This window comes from Typopeltis vanoorti, chromosome 20 (genome assembly GCF_054136105.1).
Source record: "Typopeltis vanoorti isolate ZY-2024b chromosome 20, IOZ_Tvanoo_1.0, whole genome shotgun sequence".
Lineage (NCBI taxonomy): Eukaryota > Metazoa > Arthropoda > Arachnida > Uropygi > Thelyphonidae > Typopeltis > Typopeltis vanoorti.
The window spans coordinates 84,864,584-84,879,293 of NC_143568.1; the positions used below are offsets into that span (position 1 = coordinate 84,864,584).

The 14,710-nt window shown below is 35.4% G+C and overlaps 1 protein-coding gene across 1 annotated transcript in view; it reads right to left on the reverse strand.

Moving 5' to 3' along the window:
* Window positions 1-14,710, reverse strand: part of LOC150095621 (spliceosome associated factor 3, U4/U6 recycling protein-like) — a 256,994-nt gene that overhangs the window by 146,099 nt on the left and 96,185 nt on the right. Inside the window, exon 8 of the mRNA XM_090409926.1 lies at window positions 7,805-7,943. Within this exon, the coding sequence (XP_090266052.1) occupies window positions 7,805-7,943 (139 nt within the window). The remainder of the gene's footprint in view (window positions 1-7,804; window positions 7,944-14,710) is intronic.

A 14,710-nucleotide genomic window follows, 5' to 3' on the forward strand; every position in this document is an offset into this window, starting at 1 on the left:
TCAATATGTCTTCATAATCATTATTATACAATTCTGATATCATTTTTAACACTCTCCTTTGCACTCACACCCCAATGTATCAGAATCAGAACAGAAACCAGGAGACCAGACTTGCTCACAATAGTCCAAGTGAGGTCTTATAAGGCCTTGTAAAGATGCAAAACATTCTTATCTTTACATATCAGAGTTTGTTTCAGCAGTGCTGAAACAAACTCTATGTAAAGATTATATTTTGAGTTGTATTTGCAATCTTTACTACATGGCCCTTGCACTTCAACTTCCTATCTACTAAAACTCCAAGATCCCTAGCCTCATCAAAGTCTTCTAGAATAATCTCACTAATATAATATGGCACTGGATATCTAATCAGCAAAGTGCATGACTTTACATTTACTGACATTGAACTGACATCCATTTTCCTATGCACACAATTCCAAATGATTTTCAAATATGATTTTCAAAAATATTCAAATCCTTCTACAAGTACTGCATATCAACCACATTCCTGATTATCCTACTTATTTTTGCCTAATCAGCAAATAGCTGTATATTGCCTGTCAAATCCTCCCCAATGTCACTGATGTACAGATTGAATAAGAGTGGACCAAGGACTGATCTTTGTGGTACACCACTGGTTACCTTAAATTGTGCAGACTCACATCCCCTGTATACCACTTTTAAATATTGGTCAGTCAGCCATCCTCTTACACACACTAATATTTTATAATTTAAACCCATATTCTTCAATTTATGCAACAGTTTTCCATGCCATATTGTCAAAAGCCTTACCAAAATCCAAAATTATCGTGGTATATCCATTCCCCTTGTCTAGCTCAATGGTAACATTGTTATAGAATGTGAGCAAGTTGCTAAAACATGACCTTTCCTTAATAAAAACATGCTGTTCATTACAAAGCAGAGCTTCTCTATCAACCCATTTCTGAATTCAAGCTGCAACTAACTTTTCCAAAATCTTTACCCACCACTCTAGAGATACTGATAGGTCCACAGTTGGACACATCAGTCTTTTCACTCTCCTTGTGCAATGGGATTACCATACATTCTTTCCACTCATGCAGAATCCTTCTCTGTTCTGAGAATTAAATTATATAGTCTGGGTAGAGGAATAGCCAGTTCAGCTGACTCTTTTAGCACCCATGTTGATATCCCATCAGCCCAACTGAACTGCTGAATTCTTATTCAGTTTGTGCAACAGCTCTAACACCTCCTCCTCATACACCTGAGTTTCTTCTCAGGATTATCCTTACAGAGTCAGTTTCTTTTCACACTGAAACTTATCTTTCCGCACAACAGTTGCGACTCTTCTGGCCTGTTGCTTATAATTTTCATAATGGACATCATCCTTGTCTTGTACACATGGTATTCCTTCCACATCATCTTTTTCTTATGAATCTCTTGTTTGATAAGATTACACATCCATTTGACTTCTACTCTATTTATTCTTCGAACTCTCAGGACACTCTGATAATGCATCGTTCAAGTATTTTTTTAAATTCTTCCCATCCAGCAACCAATACCATTGTACTAAACTCAGTATATTCCTCAGTTGGTCATAATACCTTTCCTGAATGGAACATTCATAAACTTAGCGACTTCCCAAGTGAGTACCACAAGATCACCATCCCCATTCTACTATGGATGTGATGTGTTTGTGCTAGAATAGGGTAGATGTGAAAGTCAGTCTAAGAAGAGAAGCTTTTTCATGAATAGAGATCAGAATTGAGAGAAAATCATATGAAAATCTTTCTTCAGAAAAATGGTATTATCATTTCAGCCTTCATATCCATAGTAGATATGAAGGTTGAAATGTCAGGAAATTAAGGTAACTATTCTTAACACAGTAGTAGTCCCCATAATTTTATCAAAATGAATCCAATAATTTTAGATAGGGCTTCCTGAATGTTCATTATTTATTTGTTTACTATTTATAAACTTTTTATAATTTTAATAATAAATGTTAAATGTTAATAAGTAATGCTATATCAATCATTAATGTCAAAAATTACCTTATTAAAAAAAAAAAAAAAAAACTGAAATCTATATTGCAAGCAATTTAGACTCAGTACCTGAATGTCAACAACCCTTCTCCTACTAACCTCAAATTCTATCCATGTTAATATGGATATAATAATAGTATACTCTATTCCTCTTCTGCATTTAATAAACCCTATAGTGCTGAAATGATTCAAGCTTCAAGGTCTTCTATAAACAATAATCATCTCACCAATCTTAAGTTGGGGTGAAGATAACCTAATGAATTTCAGTGCTATCAAAATACACAGGAGTATGTTTTGATAGCATTAATTAAATTTTTCTGAAGAAAGATTTTAATTTCATTTCACATGAAATTAAAATCTACCATAATCTGACTTTCACATCTACCATATTCTGGTACAAACATATCATATCCATAGTACATTCCTCAGCCTCCAGAAAACTTGGTTTTCTTTTCACTCCAAACACTATCGCTTTTCCACAAAATCACTTTATAAATCCCAGATCTACTCTAAGAATGCCTTTTATATCCAGAAGAGAGCAATCCACTTAACAGTGACTCTCCCTCTCACAGATTCTTTACAATCACCTGCTCATAAATTCTCTGTTCCTACACTGTCTTTTTATACATATCTTCATCAGTGCTGCTCCACCAAATTGGCCATTACTATGTTCTCCTCTAATCATGCAAGATTACCAGCAGCCACTGGTTAAATATCCACATGTAGTTCAACTCACTCACTTATCAAAGCAACTTCTCATCCTCTTTTTTCATTCCATCTACATCTGGTCCTTGGAACTGCTTTTCCCATGCCATTTAGAGATTCCCCCCCCCTTCTCTTCTTAACCACTTGCCTACACAAACAGTGCTATTCTGGCACAGGTCTTGTGAGCTCTCATATGTGGGTCTGATATTTAAAAAAAATAGAATATTCAACTTTCCAAATTTTATTTTAATAATTAGTGCAGTAACAATCTCAAAAATCAGTAGTGGCACATTAGTACTAATAATATTATGTCTAACCCAGTCAAATGAATGGATGATTGGATTTAGCTGTAATGACAGAAGTCGTTACATCTAAATCGTCATGAGGAACTACCGTTATGAGGGCAGTTTTACTGTCTGTTAATTGCATATGCTCTCTGGCCAGTTAGCCTGTTTTTCCTCTGAGAAATACAAGTCTGATAAGTGACTTTAAGTTGAAAAGCTCATAGTGTATTAAAGTTCTTCACATCTTGGATGTCTTACAAACCACAGGAGAAATGTTATGTTATGGCATCCTGATAAATAAGCTACAGAAACACTCTGTCATTTGTCAAAGCCATTTGGTGGCACATTAGTACTAGTTGCTATCAAAATTCTCATTTTTGATGTACATTTATGAACTGTGTGACAAAACAAATAGTTGATGGCTAAGTTAATTTATGTTTTGAAACAGTCTCAAGAGAACTAGAATGCAACAAAATAACATGCATTAACTCCTTTCCCTCAATACCATGAAAATATCCTAAATAATCACAGTGGCAGTGTGAAAAAAAAAAAATCACCAAAAATAAAATACCATTCCACTGAAAACACTGCACAAAAATTCATAAAAACACATCCGCATGTGGATAAATGCAGAAAACTCACTGCTTGCACAAATGGCAGTCATATCCTCTGGTCTCCTGCAAAGGCCATTAGAAGCGATTTCTGCTCATCTCTGCACATCAAAAGCCACACATACTGTAAGACAACATACAAAACCTCTCTAGTTCAGGGTACAGCAACAAAGTAGGTCCACATACTGGCTTCTAGGTGATAACTGTGTATTAAGTCTTAAGTGCTGGGAGGGCATCATGTTGGAGGTTTAATGGAGCATTATAGAACTGGAAATGGATTCTAAAGCTATTTTCATTCTTCCAATATTTCTAATGGATGGTCTGCAAAACAAAACTGACCATATTTGTAACTGCAAATGTATTTTTTTGTGTTCAATCTATGCAGATGGTGGCTGATATACTTGTCTGTCCTTAAACCTTTATTGTTCCACTAAGATCAGCTCCTTCCTCTTCTCAGTTCCTGCAGTATATAAAGTGCTCTGTTCCTGCATACTTTGAACAGACAGATAGACCAGTCACCACCTGCATAGATGATCACAAAAAATACATCTGCAATCATGACTATGATCAATCTGGTCTTGCATAGTCCAAATTTAGAAAAGAAACTGTTTTTAGAATCTGAAGCTGCCATCAGAAATCAGCCAAATTGAAATAAATACAAATGCAAGAAACTTTCCAAAATTTGAGAAACATTAATTCTCAGAGATCCCAATTTACAATCTAGGCCTCCTACAAACATTATATCCACGTTTCATTTAGTGTTGTGTTGCCTTTGTGTGCATGTGTGTTACAAGTATCAGTTTGTACTACTTGAAGATGTTTCAGGGACTGAGACAAAATACTGGAAGAATTAAAATAGTTTTTTAATCCTTTCTCAGTGCTGTAAAATTTCATTAAACCTTCAACAAGATATCCTCCCACCACTTAGGCCTTAACACATGGGCACTAAATATATTTAGTATCCATGGTTATTATTTGTGGTTATAATCATTTGTGGTTAAAAGACAGCATGCAAGGCAAGACAATATGGTGGTCAAAAGTATATGTTTATCTACCCAATCATACTGGCTGGTCTTTCTTAAAATATGTCAGGATACAAGAGTAACGGCAAATTGCATCAAACTAAAAATCAACTTCTATTCAAATAAAGCTCTCTCTCGCTTTCTCTGCCGTAAAAACAGATTGCTGCAAGCGCCAAACTCGCCAATGCCACCATCAGCTCATTATAATCAGAGCTCTCAGTAATTCTCAACTCTGAGTTTGGTCCATTCTTTTGGATATTTCAGAAGTAATTCCCCAAAAATAATTCTTAAAAATAAGAAATAAGCATATCAAAAAGTACAACAGTCTGTGCATCTCTAAATTCCAGCTGCAAATTCAACCTCTTTATAAAGTAGTGAATCTGTCTTTAAAAAGACTCAATGAAGATACTGTCAGTGCTCTAAGCCTCATCCAACAATAAACCAAAAATGAAACAAACATACAATGACAGAACACTGCAATCAAAATATATCTCCCACAAAAACTAATCCGCTCAAAGAAATCAAACCGAGCTCAATATTACAAACATACTAAGGTCTCAACCAAAGAAAAATCACTTTTACATCCACTTTACAAAAGTCGTGACTTAAATTCCAACATCAATGACATCATCACTACATACAGACATCCAAACCCTACTTCCTGCTCTTGACAGAAACATTACAGCTACATCAACTACAGCCCACCTTCATGCTCAAATTACAATCTTCATTATTCATTTTGCCACAAAGATGGCACCTGTGCCTTTGGTGATTCAACACTGTCTGCCAGAGAATAGGTCAGGTCTCCTATCAGCAACTCAGATCATAATCTTGTGCAGGTTTCCACACTCAGCTCTCTCCCCTCCCCACTCCAGACCATACCTGACCCTGTGTTCCTTTGGCACTAAAAACATACAAATCTGGAACTATTACTCTTACTTTCCATGGGTTGGCAATTGTTTCTATTCTTCTGACCAAACACCTGCACTGAAAAGTCACAGAAATTATTTGCACTGGCATGAAGGCCTTCATCCTCCTCTCAATGCTACTCAAAATTCTCATCCACTTTCCAAGCCCTAGTTCAAACAGAAGATGCATGAAAACAGTTTAAGGAAAAAACCCAGCTTACTACATGTAGTAAACTTTATAAAGTCTGATATCAGAAAACTCACCTCCTGTCCAAATAGAATCGATGCCTATCTAGACTTCTGGAAAAGCCATTGCATGCAGCTTCTGCTGACCTGCATTTCCAACTCTTTCTCATCCAGATGGTACCATGTTTATACCACACAAAGATAAAGTGCTTTTCATCCAAGTCCTGCACTGATGAAGGTTAATCACCTTCTTCCATGGCCTTTGATGCCAGTGAGTAACTGAGCACTATATGCCTCCTGTAGTTTTTTGGCAGAAAAAAAAAACAAATCATAAAAACACTAAATAATTTAAACACTAAAAAATCTGGTCCCAATGGCATATCTCAAATGTTACTCAAATGTTGTGCACAGTCTTCTACTGTCTCTTCAATATTCTATATTCAGCTGTTATCTCAACACAAAAGTAAGCATATATCTAACCTATTTCAAAAAAAGGGAGATAAAAACCTACCATCCAACTAATGACCAATCACCATCACCCAATCCTCTCTAAAATAATGGAGAAAATTATCAAAGATCAATTTCTACAGTACCTAATGGCCCACCATTATAGATTTTAACAATTGAGAACTGCAGATTATATATGTATATCTTAGCCTACATCACTCACTATTGAACTCATGCCATGGAAAGGTTAAGAAAAAGAGATGCTGTTGCTCTTAACATTTCCAGGACTTTTGATGTTTGTCACTACTGAGCAAACTATGTTCCTTCAAGCTGCCCACCCTCTCTTCCAAGCTTTACCACCAATGCAGATGTACCCTAGGGCTCTGTTCTACCACCCAGTCTCTTTCTCCTATATATAAATGATCTGCTCTCAATCAGCACTAATCCTATTCCCAAGCTTGCACTGTCCTGGTTGGCCAAATGGTTAGCATATCCACTCTCCAGCCAAGAGGCTGTGGGTTCAAATGGCCAAGGGCATGGATGTTTGTGATTGTCATACTAATCATTTACCATATGTACTAATCTAACCTGTGTCCTGATGCAGAATGACCTCTGATGCCTTTACCATAAAAATCAAATGAAAAATGAAAATCCCAAGCTTTGCTGATGATAGTACACTCCATTCATCCTACTCTATGCCATACAATTCTCAGACATCCCAAGCTTCAAGATCATCTGCAACCAATGCTTTAAACACTGATCTCTATACCATCCTTTAGTGAGGAAAGGATAACGATCACCTTCAATGCTACCAAAACACGGTCCTGCTTCTTCTGTAGCAAAAGGGATCTCAGCTCACCTTCCCTTAACCTGATAACCTCAGTAATACACAAATCATCAGACAGGATCATCTCTCTCTCCTTGGACTAACATTTACCTTTAGCCTCTCCTAGCTGAAACATCACATCAATAGATTCCTCAGCTTCTAAAAAACCAGGTGTTATTTTCTGTCGTAAGCTATTTTACACCCATCAAAGTACTTACCCTATACAAATCCTAGATTTCTCCATTCTTAGAATACTGTTCATACATTTGTAGTAGTAGTACACCAAAAATCTTAAAAATTATTGATGCCATGCAGAGGAGAGCAATTTGGTTCACAGATGGTCCTTTCCTTATGGAGTCACTTCAACTTCTACTCACAGATGCAATGGTTCAGCTCTGTGTCTCTTCTACAAGTACATCCATGGTCACTGCTCTGGTGAACTGGCAAACACCATTCCTATTCTTTCTGCTGGGCCTGTTAAAACAAGAGCTGCAGTTGTCCAACCTACGTTTTCAGTACAAATGCAAACACATAAAACTCGTTTCTCCTCTCACTCATTTATTTCATCTTTCCCTGTCCTCTGGAACAGTCTTCCTCATAATGTGTTTTCCAACAATTTCAACCCCCAGCTCTTCAAGCAAAATGTCAATAGATTTCTTCTTTCTCAGTCATTACCCACAGCCTACACACACATAGCACCGATGTGCTATAGTTCTTGTGCCTCTTGTGTGTCTATATACACACACAACAGATGAAAAAACAAGTTTAAATATAAACAAACTAATGATCCAACAAACCTTTAATTTTATCATGCGGTTGCTGATGTCGTTCTAGTGCTTGTATATACTTGATCCACAAATTCACAGACCAAGGGCAATTTCGAACTGCTCTTTCATGAACAGGCAGAAGAACAGATGCAATCTTTAGTTTCCTGTCCTAATAAAAACACAAAGGTTTACAGCTATTTTTTTCAACATATATCTCTGAAGTGTACATTTATAATAATAATAAAAAAGAAACTACAATTTTCAGTGGTCTTTATAAGAAGCAAAGAACCTTTCTCTAATAAAAGCAATAACTATGTTAATATTTTCATACCTATATAAGTTATGACCATAGACAAAGATGCATCTACAGCACAAAAAAATCAGACATGTTGGAAGGGCAACTTAATTGCTATTCTTGTAGACAGGGTAAACAGTCACTGGAAACTAAATTAATGTTGCCAAGTGTGACATTGGTGCAATTTTCCACTTATGGATCACCAAAAAGTTTGAAACTTGTCTATCTCAGTTGGATTATTGTTGTTATTGTTTTTTCTTATGATGCAAACAATGGATGAGTGTAAGATAAGTTTTGCCTTCTCCTATGTCAATCTCACAGACAAGAGAGCAGTCTTGGAAAATAGAAACACACTAGCTGTTGGAAGTAAACTTAATGGGAATTAACCATATGGAAAAAAAAAACTATCCAATGACTAATGTTAACAGTTCAAAACTCTATTTCTGAACCATTCCCAGTAAGAAATGTCACATGAAGATGAGTCAATTCTCCATGGTAATAGAGAATTCAAAACATGGACTTGATTTGAAACAATTACATATTTGGAGAGCATGATATTGCAAAATTATAATAACCTTGTGCAACTCATTATAATAAATGTTAAAAATTACTTCAAAATATTTAATTTCTTCAGCAGGAATTATTTAAAAAATAATGGTGCTTGTGGAAAGTGCAACCTTAAAAAAACTATTAACTATATTTATATAAAAGCACAGAATAGATTTTAGAAATGTATGAAATATATACACACTGGAAAATAATTGATTTCAAAGATGGAAAAGTTCTGAGTTTCACGTTTTGTAAATTTTGCATTTGAATAAGATGTACTCATCATTATCAAATTCCTGACGTGTTATTTTTTTTTTATGTCTTTCAATTCTTCTACATTTATTGTTCTATTTTAATTAAAATTCTCTATCTAAACTTTCATCTAACTGCACACCTTCGTAAATTCTATTTATCTTTACTTTCTCCTTAATACTCTACTTAACATACAGTCGTAATTCCAAGTACTTCTATCCGTTGCTTGATTTAGTCACTTATACTTAATCCTTTCCTATAAAATTTATTGCATCCCCCTTTTGTCTTTGGCCAAAACTATGTTTTTCGCATGTACGTGATTTTATAACTTGGGAATTTGTCTCGGGCTGGAGCCGAATTCCTTTATTATAACAGCAAGAGTATTTCCTTAATATTGATTCCTGAAAATTTATTTTTTGTCAGCTGCACCATCAGAAATTGCAGATAAGATCTTATAATGTTTCCAAAAGAAAAAACACTTCGCTTAGCACGGAAATACTTCTACTTCTCCACACTATATCAAGCAACTTAACTTCTACTCTACAGTCGTCGTAAACAACACCCTTATATCATACAGGTTCGATTTTTATGGGCAGTGCACTGGTATACACTGCTCATAAAATTGATATGTATATTAAGGAATCAGGCAAATTATTTGACAAAAAAAAAAAAAAATTTATTCATGCAACTCAATTTACAATAAAAGTTAATACTATGCACAAAATTAATTCTGGCTCTTATATCTCTCATTAACATTAGCTTAGATCTCAAGCTATTCAACCTACTTCTACAAATTCTCATTACATACAAAGATTATGGTAATAATTTTGCCTACTCTTAATTCATATATCATAAAACCTTCAATGCTATACAAAGGCAAGTTAAACTATAAGCAATCATAAACGCTATCTTATCTCACAACTAGGCAGGAAAAATCACAACATTTATCTGACTTCCTTCAGTCCTGAATTAATATTAACAAACAATTATGCAGGAGCCATCTTTGTTACATTTTTTGCCTTTAGTTAAACATATATAGAAAACCTTACTTGGGTTTTGGAACATCTAGTCCATGTGGGACGGTCCTTGAAATAGTTACCCTCTAATTCATTCCGATATTTCCTTTAAGCACGTGGGCACTTCCTTTCGACTTCGGCGGGACAAATGGCGGCAATCAGCAGGAACCTTATGGAAGTCTGAAACTCATTACTTTCACTGCTTCTATGACCCTTCTAACATCTTTGAGTATCTGTTGGCTGGAACGGGTCCTTGACCTAGAGTCAACTGGACATGCTCGAACTTGAAACCGGTACAGAACACTCGGTGAAAGCTTGCATATCAGCGACGACCATCGAATACTGCCTCTCCTCTATAACTCTACAATGGCTACCTACGACCGACCATCCCAGACGAACACGACTCTTGACCTCTTCGTGATCGCCACTTAAGACTGAGTGTCTCAGTCCTCTCTGACAACTGATAACCCCTTTTTAAACTCTTCCATTGACCTTGTATTTTGGGTATACATGTGGGTCTGCACACACCACCTTTTTCAGTCGCTAAGTTAAGGTGGGGAACCCCGTACATCTTTGACCTTCGTAATAGTGAAAGCCTAAGGCCATATTCTTAATCCCATCTCGGACATGTCTTTGTCTGAGCTATTCTTTTGTTACAATTTTATTCAGACAAATTTTCTTTGTCTTTTGTTGTTGTACAGCATATCACAATTAAAGTTAAATATTAACTAAAATTACAAAAATATTAGATTAATTTTGATTTCTTAACTAAAATATTTACAGAAATTACAAGAAAAATCTAATTTAAATTCCTAAGTAAAATCAGTATAGAAAGAATTCATTAAAAATTTCTATCTATACAGGATTTTACATATGTACCTTCAAGGAGGTTTACAGGATATGATAGTACCACATGAAAAATTTACATCATTACTAACTTCCTATCTACAATTTTCCTCCAAATCAGTCAGTTACCTGTAAAGACTCAAACTCATCTATTATCAAAATAAACTGATGAGTTTTCACTATGTATAAGAAAGAAACATAAGATTCATTAAGGAAATACCGTGAGTAGACATTACTAACTATTATAATAACGGAATTAACTCACGTAAATTATTCTTTATTATTCTTTATGTCTACTTACAGTATTTCCTTAATGAATCTTATATTGCGACTTCACGGAGAGTCTACTTCCAAACGATGTGCCAGATACAGTAAAGTATTAGTTAAGAAGGTGAATTGCATTAACAGAATAATATTCCTAAAGCGATGTATAGCACAGTGGTAAAAAACACTCAACAGGCATACAGTCAGGAATACATATCCATACTTGAAGTAGAAAAAGCATCAAAGGCTTGAAATGTGGAAAGGCAGCAGGAGTAGATGATATTCGACCAGAAATGCTGAAGTATGGTGGTATAAAAGCGTTACAGTGGCTGCACTGCATAGTTCAGAATGCCTGGACAGAGGGACGAATTCCCGATGATTGGAGTAGAGCTCTCATAGTACCCATATATAAAAAGGGAAATAAAACTGAATGTGAGAATTACAGGGGTATTTCCCTAATGAGTGTTCCTGGTAAGATTTATGCAAGTATACTTGAGAAACGGTTGAGAAGAATTGTGGAAGAAAAGCTTGGTGAAGAACAAGCTGGATTCAGGTCAAATAGAGGCTGTCAGGATCAGATCGTCACTTTATGACAAATAGTGGAGAAATCATGGGAAAAAATTTTGTAGAGTATTAGAGACTGAAAATTTTAACACTGTTTTACGCATTTCATCGAAGTCATACCGAAAGGTTTTTATTGCGTCCTGTGATAGATTGAAACGCAAGTTTGATTCACTGGTGAGCCACCCCAAATCTAGCAATACTGTCATTGATACAGATAGAGTAGCGATCAACGTAACAGGCCACCCACTGACAGACAGTGAATGTTTCGTTCTATCAAAAGGACATAATTTTGCTGTTGCTCCGAATAAAGTACCCATAATAGACTTTTTCCATAGTATAGAGGTATTTGATACTTATCCCAAAAAACAGCTAACAGGACAAGATTCGAGTGTGCAAAAATTCTTTTTAACGCCAGGCCCATGCGGCCGAACCTATCGTATGCTGGACAAAAGGCACCGAAATCGCTATAAAATAACAAGAACCTAATTATTATGAAAGTTGACAAAGGGAAGGCTGTAGTCATCCAAGACAGAAGAGAATATGAGAGAAAAATATCACTGTTACTCCACGACTATTCGATTTATAGGCCCCTCACTTCAGATCCTACCGGTAGTTAAATAAAAAAAGGTTAATGCCCTTATAGAAAAAATATCGATATGGGATGAAGATAAAAAGAAAACACTAAAGACCTCCTTCGGGCGCCGACAGAGATTATATGGTCTTCCAAAAATACATAAGCCAGGAATTCCATTAAGACCAGTTGTAGACTGTATAGGTTGTCCCACTTACAAAATATCAAAATTTCTTATCAAATTTACTCACTTCTTCAACTAGAAAAACTAATACGTATATAAAAAATTCTGTGGACTTCAGAAATAAAATTTCCGATCTGCATCTAGACGATTCGGAGATTATGATTAGTTTAGATGTTGTTTCGCTATTTATGAATGTTCCATTGGCAGACAGCATAGAATTACTACACCAAGAATTTCCTCCAGACATTGTCAAATTATTTGAATTTGTAATAAATTCTGGTTATTTTTCCTTCAAAAACTAGTTATACCAACAAATCGAAGGGATAGCAAATGGGTAATCCAATATCTCCTGCTATTGCCAACTAATTCATGGAGGCATTTCGAACAGCGTATCTTTGACAACATTACACCCAGACCTAACATTTGGTTCAGATATGTGGACGACATTTTTGCCATATGGAAGGGCACCTCAGAAGAACTACAAGTTTCTCTCAAAAATTAATGCACTTCATCAAAGGATCCAGTTCACCCTAGAAGTAGAAGTAAATAAGCAGTTAGCCTTTCTAGACCTCTTGATTCTTCGCCAACGAGATGGTTATCTACAATTCACAGTCTATAGGAAAGAGACTCATACAAGCCAGTACATCCATGCTGAATCACATCACCATCCCAGTCAAAAGGCAGGTACTATAAAAACACTAGTTCATAGAGCCCACTCCTTTTGTTCATCAGAACTTTTACAAAAAGAATTACAGTATATTAATTCCTGCTTCATATCCAATGGCTATAAGAAGTCCTTCATAAAAAGAGCTTTAAGTAGTCATGCTCCAGCATCCTCTTCAAGTACAGAAGAACCTACACATATACCTATCCTCTATGTACAAGGGGTTAGTGAATGCATAGCTAAGGTGCTAAAACTACTAAATATCAGTTTGGCTTTTCGACCCATCAGAAAAATCTCCACATTCCTAATGTCTCCAAAGGACAAGCTCCCACATCTCAGCTATCCAGGTGTCTACCAGATTCCCTGCTTGTGTGGGTTATCATATTTCGAACAAACAGGAAGATCTGCTCAGGTCCAGTTAGAAGAACACCAGTCGTATATCCGGTACCTTGAACCCGAACAGTCTGGAATTGCAGAACATTCCATCAACACCAGACATAGAGTTAAGTGGAACAAGACAAAAGTCATTTACAAAAGTCGGTTCCTAATGGAACGGCTATACAAAGAAACATGTGAAACATTACTTCACTCCCCTAACCTAAACAGATCCGATGGTCTACGCCTTGTGGGACGTAGACCATCGTCTACGTCCCACAAGTACTTTAGCAGCAAATCTTTCCTAACATATAATTGTATACACATATATTTAATTATATTAAAAAAATTAATTATTATAATTATTATAATTATTATAATTAAATAATTATTTAATAATTAAATAACTAAATAATTTAAATAATTAAAAAAAAATAATAATTAAATAAATTTAGGAAATTTAACCTTAGCTACTTAGGTGGCACTTTGTGAATATAACAGTTATTGTTTAATTAGCCTTGTACCTGTACTGATGATGCCTGTGATACTCAGGTGAAAATTCTATGAATAAAGAATTACTTATGTGAGTTAATTCCGTTATTATAATAGTTAGTAATAAGAAAGAAACAATTGTGTGTTATTTTTACTTATTTATTTCTGCAATAAAATCAATAAACCCTGCATGTTGCAAAGCATGCAGAATTTACTGAAGAGTTAAAATATTGTAAATTTTCTTGCTTCAGCATGGAGAATGCATTAAAAGTTTATGTTCATAATATTATCAGGAGCATATATTCAAGGTGTGCAATGCACACCCACAGAATAGCATTATCACTGATAATATATTTTTACATTTATTTCTGTTAAAAACTCCCCTAATTGTTTCCTGACTTCATCCTAAAATTAAACACAATATACTAATGCTTCATGAAGCAGACGCTTTTCAATGTGTAAACAATGCATCATATTTGCATTAATAGCCTGAGTGTGTAGTAGCCACAAATAGGGACATCACTGAGTCTTTTGAACAGATATACAGATGGTGCAGTGGATCGAATTCTTAGCATTCCAGTGGTTTTAAACCACCCAGAAGGCAAGACAGGGTGTGCACTGAGACAACAGAACCCAGAAATTAGTGACTGTGATTGGTTATTGTGTCAACCAATCCAACTGAACTTTGTTATTTGTCATTAGTTGCTGTTTTTGTTTTCTGAGCTTCATCTGTTTTGTGAGCATGAAGCGTGAATTGACATGTTTAGGACACCGATATAGACAAGTAATTTTCTATAAATAATTTATAACTTTTTTGCCCATATTTACAATGGGAAACAGCGTTGATGATCTATTAAATGTCCC